At 37.9% G+C, this 16,293-nt stretch overlaps 2 protein-coding genes across 2 annotated transcripts; one reads left to right on the forward strand and one right to left on the reverse strand.

Moving 5' to 3' along the window:
* Positions 1–8,452: 8,452 nt before the first annotated feature.
* On the reverse strand, positions 8,453–9,846 carry LOC140152165 (beta-glucosidase-like). Its single transcript, XM_072174465.1, has 2 exons — positions 9,548–9,846; positions 8,453–8,735 (listed from the first exon to the last, which is right to left on the reverse strand). Exons 1-2 carry the CDS (start codon positions 9,844–9,846, stop codon positions 8,453–8,455), a joined length of 582 nt encoding a protein of 193 aa, XP_072030566.1.
* Positions 9,847–13,888: 4,042 nt separating this feature from the next.
* Positions 13,889–14,941, forward strand: LOC140152166 (uncharacterized). The gene has a single exon (XM_072174466.1). The coding sequence runs from the start codon at positions 13,889–13,891 to the stop codon at positions 14,939–14,941; it is 1,053 nt and encodes a 350-aa protein (XP_072030567.1).
* The last annotated feature ends 1,352 nt before the right edge of the window (positions 14,942–16,293 follow it).

The raw sequence follows: 16,293 nt of genomic DNA on the forward strand, positions 1-16,293 counted from the left end.
TTTACACTACTCGTACTATGTATCTTACCACATCTATACCCTCGTTTAATATTAATTTCATTTAATAATATTCATTGACACTGCTCGTACAATGTAGTCTTACCATATCTTGCAATACCGTTGTGTAATATTCATTTACACTACTCGTACAATGTAGTCTAGCCATATCTTGCAATACCGTTGTGTAATATTTATTTACACTACTTGTACAATGTAGTCTTACCATATCTTGCAATACCGTTGTCTAATATTCATTTACACTACTCGTACAATGTAGTCTTGCCATATCTTGCAATACCGTTATGTAATATTCATTTACGCTACTCGTACAATGTAGTCTTGCCATATCCTGCAATACCGTTGTGTAATATTCATTTACACTACTCGTACAATGTAGTCTTGCCATATCCTGCAATACCGTTGTGTAATATTCATTTACACTACTCGTACAATGTAGTCTTGCCATATCTTGCAATACCGTTGTGTAATATTCATTTACACTACTCGTACAATGTAGTCTAGCCATATCTTGCAATACCGTTGTCTAATATTCATTTACGCTACTCGTACAATGTAGTCTTGCCATATCCTGCAATACCGTTGTGTAATATTCATTTACACTACTCGTACAATGTAGTCTTGCCATATCTTGCAATACCGTTGTGTAATATTCATTTACCCTAGTCGTACAATGTAGTCTTGCCATATCCTGCAATACCGTTGTCTAATATTCATTTACACTACTCGTACAATGTAGTCTTGCCATATCTTGCAATACCGTTGTGTAATATTCATTTACGCTACTCGTACAATGTAGTCTTGCCATATCCTGCAATACCGTTGTGTAATATTCATTTACACTACTCGTACAATGTAGTCTTGCCATATCTTGCAATACCGTTGTGTAATATTCATTTACCCTAGTCGTACAATGTAGTCTTGCCATATCCTGCAATACCGTTGTCTAATATTCATTTACACTACTCGTACAATGTAGTCTTGCCATATCTTGCAATACCGTTGTGTAATATTCATTTACGCTACTCGTACAATGTAGTCTTGCCATATCCTGCAATACCGTTGTGTAATATTCATTTACACTACTCGTACAATAAAGTCTTGCCATATCTTGCAATACCGTTGTGTAATATCCATTTACACTACTCGTACAATGTAGTCTTGCCATATCTTTCAATACCGTTGTGTAATATTCATTTACACTACTCGTACAATGTATCTTGTAATACCGTTGTGTAATATCCATTTACACAACTCAATTGTATTACTTTTTATGACGTTATTAAGATTTTTAATAATAATAAAAAAAGCAACACGAAACAGAAGCCTATTTTATTTGTAGAATCCCTTTTTGTGGTAATAAGTGAATATAATGAGAATCTACTCAAGCATATTTGAAAACGGTAATAAAAATAATATCTATATGCAACAAACATACTCCGTATATCGATAAAAGGCGGACTGATTGACTACTACTACATTTTATCAAGTAACAGTACTATTGAGGCTCCTTCAACAGCATAAATCATCTTAATATTTCCGGCATACAATTGTCCATTTGTCGTGATAAAACTAAAAGCTATACATAACAGTTAATTAGTAATATAGTACACCAAACCTGATTCTATTCTTATCGGTTCTCCAATTGTCAGTAATCATTGTTGGATGAATTTCTAATATAAGTAACATTTCGTGTTTCTAATGACCCTTTCAGATGAAGGTCTGGCTACGATTCTGACCAAATGATTTTTGTTCACGGAGTGAACATTTCCCCCACTTGAACCCATATAATATGCACAGTTTATCCCTTACATACACTGTGTCTTGAATAGATATTGTAGCCCATCAACCCCGTGGTTAAGAGGCTAGGAAATAATTTCTAATGTCTCATACCTAGGTTTGCATCCCTTTATTTAATCCTGCCCCACATGACAAGGACTTTTTAGCACATCTTATCTTGTATTGAGACAATGGCAGGACTATTTTTTTTGCCTCTTTTCTAAGCATGTTTACTATTAGATTGAGCCATTACATAATTATAATAGGCTTTACTGATTGGTGGGTAAGGTCAATGCTATTGTTTATTTTGTGATAAGGCTGAGCATATTACTGCATATATGAAAAATACACTGCTATTTTGATACAGGCGATTTACTCAATTATATACTTCCAACTGACGAAATTAAGTTCCTGTTATCTACCCAGTAATGTTTGCTTATCTTAATTAGAGCTCTAGTGGGCCAAGGTTATTATTTGCATGGTATAATTGACTTGGAAAGTTTGTTTGCTGGAGAGTTATATAAGTCAGAGTCAGGATGTAGGTATCATTATGCCTCAAATCACTAATTTATTGTAAGATCAGTGCAGAGTTAGACTACTCCGTAGTCCACTTGCCCATTCTGCATAATACTCTGGGTATTGTATTTGAGCTTAAAACTCTGATTTAATTCATGTGTGCACAATTGATAGATTTTCGTGGCATCTGATATTTTTAGTCACCCTACACCCTCTGTTTGTTAGCTCCCCAAGTGGACTACTGACATTGGATTGCGGTCAGAGATGCTTAACACGGCTGTCTATGAGCTTCTATGGATGAGATTGTCGGAAATCTGGCCTACTAAAATTGGCCATGATGTAATGCATCTTTAAATGGATCTGGCTTGTGATTGGTCGCCCAGATCTCGTTATGGTTTAAATCCTCCGGGTACCTATCATTACCATTAATAACTACATGGTACACAAGTCTGCCGCCATTGTGTTGTGTAATTGCATGAACGCGTCACTAAGTGCATGAGCGCGTATTGTATTTGCTTGCGGTTAAATTTGATTGATAAACAAGTGTGATTGACAGTGTGAGTGTCAGGGACTTTGCCCACTCAAAATCCCGTTTAAAATTGGAAGTCCATAGTCTATTTTTAACCTGGAATTTCGCGATTAATAAACTTGCAGATTTTAAAATCAGAATTGTTCAGTGAAGTGCCAATACAATTATGACATCTTACTATAAATAGGCTAATGTTGTGTGTGTGTATGTATGTGGTTTATGTAAAAGGCTCCGTCAGTTTCGATCCAAATGTCGCCAAATTCATACGGGAGATCGAGAAATATACGGGAAATTGCCTGGACTTTATTTGGTTGAAATCGGTCAAGAATTGGCTGCAAAAACAGTGAAAATATGGGTAAAAACGGGGTTTTTGTTATGAAAAACTGCAGCTGGCAGGCAGCGCGTCAGCGCCGCGTGCGTAATGCGCACTACGCCAATGCGCGCGTAAACGGCGCAGAGCCACGCGACTTGCGAGCCAGAGACCAGTGGACATGAAAATATAGAAAGAAGGAAAAATAAATAGAAAATAAAAGACAAAAAGGTACATGGACGGGTCACGGGATTATGATACCGGATGAACATGTCCGCAGACACGCTATGAGAGGACGTAATAAATCGGGAAAAAATGTGTATTGTATAAACAACATGAAGCGGTACTAATGGAAAAATGGAAATTTTAAAATGACAAAAGAGGTACGAGTAATAGGCCAACGGGTTGAAGTAACTAAATGAAACGGGAACGAAACAAAGAAGGAAAGAAACCATTCAGGAAATGTAAGAAAAAAAGAAGCTAAAATAATGAGAACAGAATTAAATAAAAAAACATGGAAACGGGAAATCGCAAGCAGCAAATAAAAAAAGAGAAGCCAAAAGGAAAATGTTAGAAATAACACATTTATAAAATAATGGGAATGGGATTAAACAAATAAATAAATAAATAACATGGAAACGGAAAATCACAAGCTAAGCAGCAAAAAAAAAAAAAAAAAGGAAATGTAAGAAGAGACAGATTTATATAAATAAAATGTACCTTTTCAATTATTCTACCTGTTCAGTAATTCTTCCTGTCATAGTGAACGCTCCCATTTACTCACTAGCGGGGACCCGCGCGAAGCGCGGGTATCCCGCTAGTTATGATAATTTATGTTGCATTCAATAATATAAGCCTACGTACACTTTACTTTTACTGTCACTAATATAATTATATAAACTTTTTCATAACAATTTTATACTAGTATTATTGTGATGTAATAAATATATATCAGTATAATTTCGAGTTCAACTGAATGCTTTCATCATGATTAACATTAATAACATGCTTTTATTTATCAAAAATAGACTATGGCATAGTCTAGTGCAGAGTAGGTTAGATATGAAAATGGAAAGTAACAACAAATGACTATACACCTGATTCGTGAACTGTGTCTTTTTGAAAGACTCTTCTTGTTTACTATGTAGGCCATAAGTCTAGTTCACACCCCCAACACACCCCCCCCCCCCTCCCACACACACACCCACACAAATCATCTTTTTTGTAAAATGATTGTATCGTCAATACACTTTATCCCATGTTCATTTTAGGACATAATTATAATTATACAAAATACAAAGACCCACTATGAATCACAAAATATATTGTAAAGGCCACGTACTGTGTGTTTCTTTTACCTATCATCTTTCAATAATGGTATAAGCATTTATGACTTTGACATTTATTATTTTAAAGTGAACATTAAGTTAGCATTGCATTGTGCAATTTCACTTTGTTTAAAACAACATAAAGTATTTGGATTAATTATATATAGATACAACTGACTGTATTATGGCCATTTTCAACTGCATTAACTCTGCTCATCTGCAGCAACTCGAACCACAGTGAAATCAAACAGCACAGCAGAGATTTATATTCGGAAACCTATGGACCACAATGGCCTCATCCCAATGGCATAGTTCAATAACCTTAATTAAACAATCATAGTGCAAAATTTGCAAAGTATGAGTCATTCAATAAATGTACAAATGTATTGGGGTTAAAGAACTGTGCCCCTGATAGATGAGCATGTTATGGATCCTAGTGCTAGCGGCTTCATTCTACCCCACAGAGAGGATTTTCCCAGGGTGATTTCTCATTATACTATAAAAATGATAATTCTTTGCAACCCTTTAAGTAAGGGATTTAAATTCACAGTGATCAGATCTTAAACATGTTAAACCACATAATATATAACGTGCAAATATATTCATGACATTACATTGATTGATATCAAACACAATTTAAATTTCATCATACCTAATCATAAATAGTGAAACGGAGAGCCAAAATGCGATTTCAGATTTTTGGCCTGTTTTTAAGCTTACCTCCCGTGTGTTGTCAATGGCCGAATTCAGCTTTTGTCAAATTCATATTTAGAGAAGAGTCAAGATGCTCACGTGTTCGTGGTAGTTTTTGATTGTTATTATGCATTTAAAAATGATTGCATGGCTCTGCACAAGGTATATTTTTGTAAATATTTGGATTTGTTTAACTGCCGATCGTCAGTTTTTGCCGTGGGTTGAAAATACGGCAGAGAAAATTTGTCACGACGTGCGTGCGAAATTGGCCTCAACTTTCACTATTTCCGCTATTATTAGCTTATATTGTACAGAGATCTTATAATATTGTGTAAATAATTTTGTCAGGAACAAAATAAGGTATTACATACCGTCTGAGAGTAAATATTCAGGACAAAATTCATGCTTTTCTTGCGTTGTTTACCCGGTTGTTTACAGAATTTTGGATTTGTCATTTTGTCTGGCGTACGTAAACAAGTTTTCCTAAAAATTGTAAATTTCCTTAAAAACGACTTTTGTTGATCAAACTTTGGATTATTTAAGATGTAATTGTTTAAGGATGTAGAATTTTAAGATATTTTTGAGTATTTTAATGTTTTACATGGTCAAAAAGGGGTCATCAGTTTGATTCCTGATTTAAAAACACTTTAGCAATTGTTCTAGTTATTAAATTGTTGATTTCGTCATGTTCAAATCTTTTCGAAAGTGAGCGCCTGACGCGGAGTGACTGCGCGATATCCATAGTAACGGAGCTTACGCTTTGAACGCAGCCGCCAAAAGGTTCCATGAACGCGTTCAGGAGAGTATAAAAGGCCATGCACGACGCAAGAAATTTCAGTTTGCCGGGTGGGCTCAGTCAGGGCCGCGACACTCCGGCACTTGTTGGAAGACATGAAGTACAGCAGACAGTTACATGTAGGGCCTACAATGTGATTTTCTCATTTATAATTAGGATTACGTCATTGCCAGAATGCCAGAGCTTGTTTCATTTGTTCATTAGAATGATTGACAGCGGTGGGCGGACTTATACTCTAAAAATGTGATTCTCTAATAAATTATAGGTCACTAGGTCAATTCGGACCGTCTCTTCCTCAGATCTCTATGTAGGACTCTATGGTATCTTCTCATTACACGTTCGTAGTAAGACTTGGCCGGCGACGACGCTTGCGAATTGCATGTCTTCAACTGCTGTATAGCATGGTATAGGCAGTTTGTACAGAGTGTCGCTTCTCTATCTCTTTTTCTCGGGCTCAGTCCCACCCATGCATGCAAGCATGCAACAGCCGGAGTAATCTAGGCTAGGCTCAAAATAGGCCTACTGCATTGCAGCTTGGACACAAGCTTGGGCGTGAAATATCCCCAAAGTCCAGGAAAGGCACCATGGGCACTGTGTTTTGTGCATTACGGCATGGCAAGCTCGTATTTGGTGTACAGGCATGGATACTCTTTAGTAGGCCTACTAGGCCTTGGCCTAGCCCAGAGGATGATTTAAGGAAGCCCCATCATGCACTGTAAAAGTGTTATCACTAGAGTTTCAACTGCCACTCTACTTTTCAAATCCCATTGAACTCTGTGCAAAAGATGTTGTATTAGAATTGCCCGTGTGTCCTTATTAGTTGGTCGATTTCAGATCTAAAGTGATGTATGCATGAAGGAAAATCCACACCTTCTGTAGATAACATAAAATGTGAAATCGACCAACCTTTAGAAGTGTTTTTATTGTAAATATATCTGTCCAAATTCAAATTTAACCATGCACGTGTGTATGCAGTGGGCGGGCAGTGGTGTCATGTTCACTCACACAGCTGTGCTAACCGCAAGACTTGCTGGGAAGTGCTTAAATCATCCTCTGGGCCTAGCCTATGACTATGTCATGTGATGGGAGATTCTGTTGATTAAATTGTATTTTTATGCTTCTCGATTATTCAAGCAGATAGTATGTACTGTTCGGCAGCATTTATTGGTAATTTATTTGGATTTAAAACAGAGAAATAAGGAAATATCGTCATGATCATCAACAGAGATTGTGTATTTACCAGTGTTTACTTGTATTTATGAATTGTGATGTGATAAGACAAATATGAGAGCAAAATAACAATACAGATATAACAAAAGAAGCAAATATAAAACAGAATTGTCAAGTCTCATTCTTACCTGTTACTTCTCCTTTCATGCATCACTGATTCCACATATCTTGGGGAGAATTCTAGTCTTTGATACTACGCTACCACTTGTATGTTTATAAGGCTAGTCTTCTCTACCAGTCGTTTATAAAAGTATTTGGGGCAAGCTCGGTCCCGTTACAATATAGGATCATAGCGTCTACGAAAATACTGGTGAATGTCATTGATCGTAGCCAAAGACAAGTGAAAATATCGTATAACAATTCAATCGCTGCAGGTTTTCACACAAAATGATATCTCGCCAATTTTTTAACACATAGAAAATGCTTAAACAGCTGTTTCAAAGTTCAAATGACTGGCAATCAGATGAAGCCCGTTGTTCAACACTTATCTGTGTAATGTTAATTTACACTACTCATGCAATATATTGTCGTACCGTATCTTGCAATACCATGCAGTAATATTAATATTAATTTACACTACTCGTACTATGTATCTTACTACATCTTACACATACCCTCGTTTAATATTAATTTCATCTAATAATATTCAGTCCCACTGCTCGTACAATGTAGTCTTACCATATCTTGCAACACCGTTGAATAACATTCCTTTGCGCTATTCGTACAAAGTAGTCTTACAATCTCTTGCAATACCATTGTGTAATATTCATTTACACTACTCGTACAATGTAGTCTTACCATATTTTGCATACTGTTGTGTAATATTCATTTACACTACTCGTACAATGTAGTCTTGCCATATCTTGCAATACCGTTGTGTAATATTCATTTACACTACTCGTACAATGTAGTCTTGCCATATCTTGCAATACCGTTGTGTAATATTCATTGACACTACTGGTACAATGTAGTCTTACCATATCTTGCAATACCGTTGTGTAATATTCATTGACACTACTCGTACAATGTAGTCTTACCATATCTTGCAATACCGTTGTGTAATATTCATTTACACTACTCGTACAATGTAGTCTTACCATATTTTGCATACCGTTGTGTAATATTCATTTACACTATTCGTACAATGTAGGCTTGCCATATCTTACAATACCGTTGTGTAATATTCATTTACACTACTCGTACAATGTAGTCTTGCCATTTCTTTCAATACCGCTGTGTAATATTTATTTACACTACTCGTACAATGTAGTCTTGTAATTGTTGAAATGTTCCACAATAGCTTCATTTGCCCAACCACCGTCGTCCTCAAGTGCCCGAGGAAGATCCCAATGATAGAGTGTGATCATTGGTGAAATATCATTGGCAACAAGTTCATCAATTAGAGCATTGTAGTAGCGAAGACCATCTGCGCTAGGGTTGTCCAGTGTGCCATCTGGTAAAAGCCTTGGCCATGACAGGGAGAAGCGGTAGTATTTCAAACCCATATCAACCAGCAACTGGACGTCTTGTTTGTACCTGTAATATGGAACACAATAATTATTATAGAATAAACAGGAAAGAAGATTTAAGTGGTGGTGCTTCTTTCACATTTGTCTGTGTAGCTAGCGCGTGTAGCTTGCAAACACTGAAGTGAAACAGCCATTTTACAGCACCGACATCCTAGTGGCTGATCAAGTGAATCTCAATAAAAAATCTTTTTACGATCGCGATCATCAAAGCGTGTAGGCTGGAAAAGTGCCGTAACACGTAATTTTTATAACTAGGAAACTGACTCCAAGGCCCGGCTCCAAGGTTAATAGTTGTAATATACAGTAACTTTATCAAGTTGACATAATGACGGTAGATTTCAATAATTGCAAGTTTATATACATTTTTCATCATATTACAAGAGAGGCATTTGTATGTCATAAATGCCACTTACGATAGTCTTACATTCCAGTACAAGGGATAAAGGAATGCTAGACTCTTGTGACATATCTTATTACTACCTCCTTAAATTATGGTATAAGTCTTACATTCCAGTACAAGGGGTAGAGAAATGCTAGACTCTCTTGACATATCTTAATTACTACCTCCTTTAATTATGGTATAAACTTCTATGATATCTTAAAATATGTATATTGAAAAGAAAAACAATTTTTGCCACAAATTACGACAGTTTTGCTTCCAGAGGACGAATTCATCCATGACTGAAAGTAACATTAACATAACGAATTATGTTAATTCAAGTAAAGATTAAATTACCGATTTGAACAAAATTGATTAAATAATGCTCTGGTGACGTAGAAACATCGTTTTCAAAATTGCAGAATATAATGATTTTTTACTTGTTATATGAATCGCATGCTACATCTCCGTTGTCATCATTGGCAATATTTCCTGGTGTATGGGCGTATCTGTCCCATATACTTTCTCCTTTTCCTCCAACATCCCATGCGCCTTCAATCTGATATGAAGAAGTAGAAGAGCTCCAGATGAAACCCTCGGGAAACTTGCCGAACATGAAAGCGTCTCTCTCTGGATCGTTGAAGACATCTGGGTAGATGTATACAGGGTCACCTACGGCGAAAACAGGCGCTAGCTGCAGACAAATCAAACATAACGTAAGAGGCAAAGACGAGTCCATCTTGGTATCGTGGAAAGATACACCGATGTGAATAATACATACGAGTTGACCAGAGGTTTGTGTATAAACGAACCTTGTATAAACGAACCGAATGAGATAAACAGAAGTTCGTCAAACTCTGTAAGCTTTCGGTAAGTTTTCGAATACATTTCAAACGACCTGTTGTTTCTGATTCGCATGCAAGTTTGTACTTACATGACTTCCAGAAGCATATTCTTCTTTTGCAACTACTGGCTCATTGCTTATAATATCTAAACCATTGTGAAATATAATTATAGCTTATTCATGAGTTGAATTAATTTTTTTTAGGATGACCCTAATTTCGGATACAATTGGTGTATTCTCCGCTTTGAATCCATATCAAACAATAAACTCTGATGATATTAATTTTAGTTATCTTTTGATTGTTTGCATCTCTGATTACAGTAGCTGATATTGACGAGGGCAAAATATAATCAGCTACCTTCGACTATATTAATAAATACATATTTATAAATACACACGTCACCCATGGGCACTACATACCAAGACCAGCAAGCGTGACCAAATCGTCATGCCAATGAAAAGAATTTAAATATTAATTGAATACCAAAAATTATTACACATACGGGATTCCGAATTTGTAATATGTTATCAAAAACAACATTTTGAAAGTATTTGCCGATGGAAAAAATATCTATTGACGGAAACGTTTACAGTTTAATCACAAAGTTGAATATAGTCTTGCAAAATGTAATCTTACCATATCTTACACACAATGCCGTTGTACAATATCCATTAACACTACTCGTACAATGTAGTCTTGCCATATCTTGCAGTACCGTTGTGTTGCTTGTGTACCCTTCATTGACACTACTCGTACAATGTAGACTAGCCATATCTTGCAAGACTGTTGTGTAATACGGTATTCATTGACACTACTCGTACAATGTAGTCTTGCCATATCTTGCAATACCGTTGTGTAATATTCATTGACACTACTTGTACAATGTAGCAATGTTGCAAGATATAACGTGCAAATATAACGTGCACATGACATTACATTTCATTTTTGTATAATTATTAAAACAAACATTAAAAATGAACATCGTGCTCTAAGTAATAACACTTATTGCAACCACATAGAAGGTTATTAAGATCTTTAATAATAATTTTTTTAAAAGCAACACGAAACAGAAGCCTATTTTATTTGTAGAATCACTTTTTGTGGTAATAAGTGAATATAATGAAAATCTACTCCAGCATATTTGAAAATAATATAATCTTGCAATACCGTTGTGTAATATTCATTTACACTACTAGTACAATGTAGTCTTGCAATATCTTGCAATGCTGTTGTGTAATATTCATTAACACTACTCGTAAAATGTAGTCTTGCCATATCTTGCAATCCGTACCTTACCTTACCTATCCTCTTCGGGCCCTCTGGTCCATAAGGCTACAAGTCTCCTCACAGCTGTCCATGTCTCTAGCTATTGGCGTGGCTTTGTTTCATGACCTCCACCTCAGTTTCTTCCTTTCTTTTTCCACTGTCCGCCGCCATGTTGTCTTAGGGCGACCGACTTTCCTTCTGCCTTCTGCGTGGAACCCAGGCTATTGTCTTCCATCTTTAGCACATGGCCAATCCATTTCCACCTCCTTTTTACATATTCACTTGTCCTGTTCATTTTGATTTTCTTTATTAGGTCATTGTTTGATATGACATATGACCATCTAATCTTTTTCAATATTTTCGTGAGACATTTGAATTGGAAAGTGTTTAACTTCCTGTTATCACTATCATCGAAGTTTTCCGAAGATTTAGGATATGATTGGCAAATGTGGCAACTCTATGACAGTGGTTGCCATCAGTCATTACAAAATGAAATTGATCCATAACAGAGAGACTTGAAAAAGTTGAATAAACTGTGAACGAATAACAGTATATTAAAGCAGAACATGTCATAAAGCAGTGAAACTCGTCTTCAATGTAATTCATGTCACATACAGTACATTTTCTTTCATTAACGGGAGTGTTGTTGTAACGACCTGTTCTAATGACAATTGGAGCACAGCCATAATCTGAATAAGACAAAGCCCTCCTATTACAATTCTCCAAAAGTGTTGACATACCGTATGTAGCTGTACCAAACGTAGATTTAAAACCACGTTAATTATTATTATTATTATTATTATTATTATTATTATTATTATTATTATTATTATTATTATTATTATTATTATTATTATTATTATTATTATTACTATTATTATTATTATGCGCATTAGGATTTCTTATATTGTCATTAAAAACAGCCTGTTTCCATCGGATTTCCACAAAAGATTTGGTAGACTTGGTGATATGATAAACAAAGATGCGATATTAAATTGCAATATCAATATAATTAATATGCTAATAATCATTTAAAGGAGTATTTCGTGATCCTAGCATCCTCTATTTATGTCATTTTTCATTAGATATCCACGAAAAAACCCTATTCCCAAAATGTCAGTTGATTCCGATTTTGCGTTCGCGAGTTATGCATGATCGGACGAGTGCTTGTGCGGGGTTCACGTCGTCGTATTTTCTTGTCCCAATTTACCCACGTTTTTCAGCTTTGTGGATAACTTTATGCTTCTTACCACCACCTAAAGTGAAGCTATACCATCATAGACGTACTTAAAGTGGTTTTTGTTTCAATTTTGAGCCATCCTTGAATGCTTTTTGTGCCTTAACTTTTCAACTACTTTGGCCCACAACCAAGCCTGTTGAATTTTGCACCCGGGAAGATGGCCGCCTCAGACATGGAGTAAACTCACACCTGTTGGGTAACTGGTCTCGGGTATGGTCACTGGGGAGCAGCGGTAATCCAGGTGAGATCCAACCATTCTTCCTTTCTTCATAATGGATGTCAAAGCAGTTTTTATATTGTATGCTGTTGGTATTCTACTATATACTACAGTGAACTCGTATGCAAAATTAGTAAATGAAAGTTACATTGTGCAAGATGATTACCCTGGAAATAACTTCAAGATAAACAGTTCCATGACATCGGTAATAGATAGTGCCAAACACTTCCAGGTGTTACTTTACAACTCCCATAAGTGTAACATTGACGTAGTAAGATCTGATAAAAATGTGTTGCTGCATTTCTTGTGTACTTTCCTGCTTCTTCAAGCTGGCGACCTTGAAACTAACCCTGGGCCACGCCCTTTGAAGTATCCATGCCAAGTATGCAAGCTTGCATGCAAGTGGGGACAGCAGGCTATTAGATGCGATACATGTTGTAAGTGGTATCACAAGGATTGTATGTTAATGACTACAGATGAATATATTAGCTTAAATAAAACTGAAGCTTCATGGATTTGTTGTGCATGTGGCACGCCCAACTTCAGTCTCAGCATCTTAGGCGGGTTCTTTGACTTTACGCATTCCAACTCTTTTGAACCATTGTCTAACACCACCATTGATGAAACTGAGCTGTGGATGGGAGCCCCGTCAGCTACTTCCTCTCCAAAGGTTGTTAACCCTAACGGCGCCAAGAGACGTACTTCTTCGTCTAAGTCAACGTGTACTACATCCTCCTCAAAACACAGAAAGAACATCATAGGCAAGAAACTCAAGGTGATTGTTGTGAACTGTCAAAGCATCAAGAATAAGACAAGGGAACTGGAGAACCTTATTGAATCCTCAGATCCTGATATCATCCTGGTTGACTCCGAATATTCTTGATGGTGAAATTTTCCCTGAAAATTATGGGGTCATCCGTAAGGACCGTACTTCTGGAAGAGGACATGGTGGAGTTTTCATAGCTTACCGAAATGACCTCATACTTACGCACCGTCCTGATTTGGATGCAGATTGCGAAATAGTGTGGGCTCAACTCCAGATGAAGGGTACCAAATCAGTGTTCTTGGGATGTTTCTACCGACCACCGGATGATGGTTCAAGCAGCTTAGAGCAACTTGACAAGTCCCTCGCCAGTCTCCATGGAAATCTCCGAATGTGTGGCTAGGCGGTGATTTCAACTTGGGGGATATTGATTGGAGTACGACCACTGTCATGAAGTATGCCAATAAGAGTGCACTCTGCCACCAGTTACTGGAAATCACCACCAGTAATAACTTGACTCAGATGGTTACGCAGCCTACGCACCGCACAGAAGATGCTGAAAGCCTTATTGACTTATTTTTTACTACAAATCCAACAACAGTACAAGATATCTTTCATATGCCAGGCCTCGGTGCATGCAAACATGACACAATCCTGATAGCAGTTGACATCCAGCCTCAACGTTCAAAGACACCACCACGAAAGATCTTCCTGTACAGAAAGATGAACACAGAAGAACTAATAAATGATGCTCATGAGTTCTGCTCATCCTTCCTCAACTCAGACCCTGAACGGAACTCTGTTGAAGACAACTGGATCCAGTTTAGAGACTGTGTAATGAAGATGGCTAAGGATCACATTCCCATGAAGACCATCAGAGCTAGTAGTGATCTTCCGTGGATGACAAGGGAATTGAAGCACATAATACGGCAGAAAAACCGGTGGCACAAGAAAAGCAAAGAATCTAACAGCAGCCGCGTGTGGGAGAAGTACATCCATCTCCAGAAGTTAGTCAAAACTAAAATGAGGAGCTGTTACAACCAATACATTAGCAACATCCTTGGACCAAAAATGGAAGAGAATCCGAAGATTTTCTGGCGTCACGTCAAACGAGGCATAAAGAGAGATAACAGCAGTGGAATCTCAACTCTTCGCCACAACGGACAGTTGACTTCAGATGAAACAGGGAAATGTGAAATTTTGAACTCATATTTCAAATCGGTATTTACAACAGAGGATACCACCTGCATACCCGAGAAAGGTCCTAGCCCTTTTCCTCCTATGCCAAACTTCAAGATCACGGTACCAGGAGTGGAGAAGTTGCTCTCCGAGCTCAATCCTTCAAAAGCCGCTGGGCCAGATGGAATTCCGAGTCGTATTTTGAAGACGCTTGCTCCTCAACTTGCACCAGTGTTGACATTCATATACAACCAATCTCTTCAATCAGGAGTTTTACCGCAAGATTGGAAATCAGCCAACATTACACCAATCTTCAAGAAGTGAGATAGAGCGGACGCTAAAAACTACAGACCTGTGTCGTTGACGAGTATTTCCTGTAAAACCATGGAACATGCCATCCACAGCCAAATCATGAATCATCTTGACCACCATCGTATCTTATCTGACCAGCAACATGGATTTCGGAAACGGCGTTCATGTGATACACAGCTGCTAATCACACATCATTATCTCAGCAGTGCCTTGGACCAGAGAAAGAGCGTGGATGTCATCATACTCGACTTCACAAAGGCATTTGACACCGTGCCTCATCTCCGCCTCCTTTCCAAACTCAAGTACTACGGCATAAACAATCAGTTGCTGTCCTAGATATCATCCTTTCTTCAAGACCGATCCCAGAGAGTAGTGCTAGAAGGTAGAACTTCATCTGCAGTTTCCGTCAACTCTGGAGTTCCACAGGGAACGGTCCTTGGACCGCTCCTTTTTCTTCTCTACATCAACGACTTACCAGAGGTGTTAACATCAACAGCACGTCTATTTGCAGATGATGCCCTTGTATACCGAACCATTTCTTCACCAACCGATGCTGAAGCTCTCGAAGCTGACCTAGACCATCTTACCAAGTGGCAACACGACTGGCAGATGCAATTTAATCCAAGCAAGTGTTATGTGATGCATGTATCCAACGCTAGAAGTCAAGTACACCATGACTACAAGCTGAGCAACCAGACACTCGCCGTCGTGAAGTCACATCCATACTTGGGAATCCATCTTCAGGATGATCTAGGATGGAATACTCAGATTGGCTCTGCAACATCCAAAGCAAGCAGAATGCTCGGTGTGGTTCGTCGAAACCTTGGAAATTGTCCAGAGAAGTTGAAGGAGACAGCCTACCTCAGCCTTGTTAGACCCCACGTTGAGTACGGCTCCGTGATCTGGGATCCTCACCAGAAGAACAACAAGGCAAAAGTGGAGAAGATCCAGAGAAGTGCTGCTCGCTTTGTCAAGTCAAACTATGAACGCACCAAGGGGACGGTAACAACTCTCTTGAAAGACCTTGGGTGGCAGTCGCTGGTGGACCGCAGAAGATCTGCACGTCTGACCCTGTTGTATAAGATCATCAACGATGAGGTGGACATCCCCAGTGACCGTTACCTAACGCCAGTTACCCGACCTTCTCGCCGAACTCCAGAAGTTTTATCCAACATCAGACCAGACTCCAAAGTCACAAGTATTCTTTCTTCCCACGAACAATACCCCCGTGGAATAACCTCAAAGAAAACATAATCCAAGCTCCAAGTAACCAAGCATTCAAAGCACACCTACAGGCTCAGTAACCACGCTTAATCCCCGCACAAGCTTGGCTGTCATACCCAGACGTTCTGGGTCCTGCCAAT

The sequence above is a fragment of the Amphiura filiformis genome, chromosome 5 (genome assembly GCF_039555335.1).
Source record: "Amphiura filiformis chromosome 5, Afil_fr2py, whole genome shotgun sequence".
NCBI classification, from domain to species: domain Eukaryota; kingdom Metazoa; phylum Echinodermata; class Ophiuroidea; order Amphilepidida; family Amphiuridae; genus Amphiura; species Amphiura filiformis.

Coding starts and splice junctions, on each gene's coding strand:
- LOC140152166 (XM_072174466.1), top strand. CDS start 13,889: ATGAAGTATGCCAATAAGAGTGCACTCTGCCACCAGTTACTGGAAATC.
- LOC140152165 (XM_072174465.1), bottom strand. CDS start 9,846: ATGGACTCGTCTTTGCCTCTTACGTTATGTTTGATTTGTCTGCAGCTA. Junction 8,736..9,547: donor GCATGCGATTCATATAACAA/GTAAAAAATCAT, acceptor TCCATATTACAG/GTACAAACAAGACGTCCAGT.